We start from the raw sequence: 3,008 nt of genomic DNA, 5'->3' as shown, positions 1-3,008 counted from the left end.
GTCCCCATGAGGACTACTGGTCCCGACAAGGTCCCAGTTAAGGTCCCCATGAGGTAACAAAAACACACACACACACACACACACACACACACTGAGTAAACCTCGTAGTATGATGTGACGTCTCTGATGTCATTTGACGTTTCTGACTTCCTGGGGCTGGAGTTGGAGTTTTATACTAATCAGCAGAACTCGGAAATCCTAATTTGGGAAAAAGGGAAGACTGGATCTGAGCTCATGTTGTGTTCATGTCATATCTGAGTTACTGTTATAGAAAGGTTCCAACTTGTGAATACTGTTCACATCAACGTTCAAATGAAAGCTGCATTATATCAGATTTCATGCTTAACAAAGAGCCTGAAAACCAAACAAACATGAACGCCTCATGTTTTTTGTTCAAGGTAATTCAACTTAAATTTAATGTAGTATATGTAATGTAGTGTAAACAAATGATTTTTAACAGTATAATGTAGATATAAGCAGATATAAGGACATAGTTAAGTATTTATTAATGTACAGTATTTGTCAGATATTAAAACTTCTCCTATGAAGACATATTTTATATTATTACAGCTGTGTTTTATTATCATTCATTATCTGTTTTTACAGCAGCAAGCATTCATAGGTGCCCACTGGAGGAGTTATTGTTGACAAATACATCAATAAACACTTTTATAAACGTGTAGATGACCACAAGATTATATATTATTTGTCAGAAACCATTTATTAACTGTTTATATACTGATTTATAATTGTAAAATGTGGGATTTCAAAAGAGAATGTGTGACCAACAGTAGAAGACTGACTGAAGGATTATAACTTGAATACAATGATTAGCCAGACACAACATTTTATCTCCTCTAATTAACATTAACATTAACCTATATGATGGTTACATTATCCAGGAGAGTCCTGAGTCTATGTTCAGCAACATTGAGGAGATTGAAGCTCTGAAAACTTTATTTCTGGAAGAACGGCGCCCTCTGTCTGTTTTGTGCCGTAAAGCAATCGAGCAGATGGTTCATTAATGACACAGAAGTCTCCAAACTGATGAGAAAATGATTTATTGATGGTAAAATGACACATGTAGCACCTGTAGGTTCTATGAGGACATGAACTCCAACACATCTGCAACTCTGATTGATTGATTGATAGATTGATTGATGTCTTTGGTGTATGAGTCAGTGTGTCTGCTTGTGCAAATATGTGCATACGTGTGTGCGCTTGTGCTTATTTTAAAGGTAAAGCTAAAGAATTAAGGTTTTATTCAAATTTAAAGTAAGAACAAAGGGTTTCTACAACTCTTTCTACAAGAATTATTGTTTTTTAAAAAGGTAGAGTAAGAATTTACCCAAAACCCTTTTAGCTATAATTTTTGTTAATGTGTGAAGGGTCAATTAGTAAAAGTAAAGCTACGAGGAAGGTTTTGTTAAGGGAGAATTAAGGGTTATTTTAAGGTTTAGTAAAGCTGTGTTTAAGAGAATTTAATTCTGTTAAACAACAAATTGGTTTAAGGTTAAATTGGATTTATTAGCAGAGATTAAGGGCTTATAAAGGTTCAGGTTTTGTCAAAAAATTGAGTAAAAACATGATAATAAAAGTGGAATAAAGGAATTGTATTAAACAATTCAGACAAAGGGTGGTGTTAAGGAAGATCCTTTTGAACAGTGCAAGGGGCTTTGTGAAACATTTAAGTGTCATAAATTGATGAAGTGTTGGTTTGGTTCAGGGGTTCATACAGGTTACTACGTTCCTGGATGTCCAGCTCTCATAACTCAGACGTTTCTGACACAGAGCGACTAAGAAAGCTGCCGACCATCTGGTGACTTAATATTTTCTGCACTTTTCCTGCAAAGAATTTGAAGAACTGCTGAGTGACTGAAATGTCTGAGTTTTGGGGGTTGGTGGATCACGGCAGGTTATCATAAGCGGACAGTAAACATTTTATTCCCATCTTTGTGAGGACCGATTTGAGTTTAGACCTTGGTAGGAAGGACATTTTGTCTGGTCCTCGCATCTTCAAAGAGCTGTTTAAGGGTTCACACTTGGCTTTAGCTTTAAAGTTAGACTTAGAATTCAATTTCAGTTTAGGGGTTAAAGGTTGTGTGTTGAGGTCAGCAGAATCCGTCAGCTTTAACCTGCAGGACATCACACAGTCCAGGACGCTTCTGAAGAACCTGAAGAACACACACATACACAACATAGAACAGAGTGAGAAGTCTGTCTTTAATTTGTTCTCCATGTTTTGAAGTCACTACTAAAGTAATGTCAACGTGATTTGACATTTATTGTTAATATTGTTTTATTGTTAAAATGGAAGTGATAACAGCTGGAGGGGCGTGTCGGTGTCTGTGTTTGATTGACAGAAGCTGGAGGGGTGTGTTGGTGTCTGTGTTTGATTGACAGAAGCTGGAGGGGTGTGTTGGTGTCTGTGTTTGATGACAGCAGCTGGAGGGGCGTGCTGGTGTCTGTGTTTGATTGACAGAAGCTGGAGAGGCGTGCTGGTGTCTGTGTTTGATTGACAGAAGCTGGAGAGGCGGTTGGTGTCTGTATTTGATTGACAACAGCTGGAGGGGTGTGTTGGTGTCTGTGTTTGATTGACAACAGCTGGGGGGCGTGTCGGTGTTCGACAGAAGCTGGAGGGGTGTGTCGGTGTCTGTATTTGATTGACAACAGCTGGAGGGGTGTGTTGGTGTCTGTATTTGATTGACAACAGCTGGAGGGGTGTGTTGGTGTCTGTGTTTGATTGACAACAGCTGGAGGGGAGTGTCGGTGTCTGTGTTAGACAGAAGCTGGAGGGGTGTGTTGGTGTCTGTGTTTGATTGACAACAGCTGGAGGGGTGTGTCGGTGTCTGTGTTAGACAGAAGCTGGAGGGGCGTGTTGGTGTCTGTGTTTGATTGACAGAAGCTGGAGGGGTGTGTCGGAGTCTGTATTTGATTGACAACAGCTGGAGGGGTGTGTCGGTGTCTGTGTTCGACAGAAGCTGGAGGGGTGTGTTGGTGTCTGTGTT

The 3,008-nt window shown here is 39.6% G+C and overlaps 1 protein-coding gene across 2 annotated transcripts in view; it reads right to left on the bottom strand.

Annotated features, from left to right (window-relative positions):
- Window positions 1-1,045: 1,045 nt before the first annotated feature.
- The window catches only part of LOC122974086 (F-box only protein 41-like), a 20,280-nt gene continuing 18,317 nt past the window's right edge, over window positions 1,046-3,008 (bottom strand). For both annotated transcript variants that reach the window (XM_044341962.1, XM_044341963.1), the window contains exon 17: window positions 1,046-2,174. In XM_044341962.1, coding sequence (XP_044197897.1) covers window positions 2,112-2,174 — 63 coding nt within the window. In that variant the 3' untranslated portion in view covers window positions 1,046-2,111. The remainder of the gene's footprint in view (window positions 2,175-3,008) is intronic.

The sequence above is a fragment of the Thunnus albacares genome, chromosome 22 (assembly GCF_914725855.1).
Source record: "Thunnus albacares chromosome 22, fThuAlb1.1, whole genome shotgun sequence".
Taxonomy (NCBI): domain Eukaryota; kingdom Metazoa; phylum Chordata; class Actinopteri; order Scombriformes; family Scombridae; genus Thunnus; species Thunnus albacares.
Note: the sequence above shows the minus strand (reverse complement) of the source record. Positions and strands in the feature narration are given on the sequence as shown.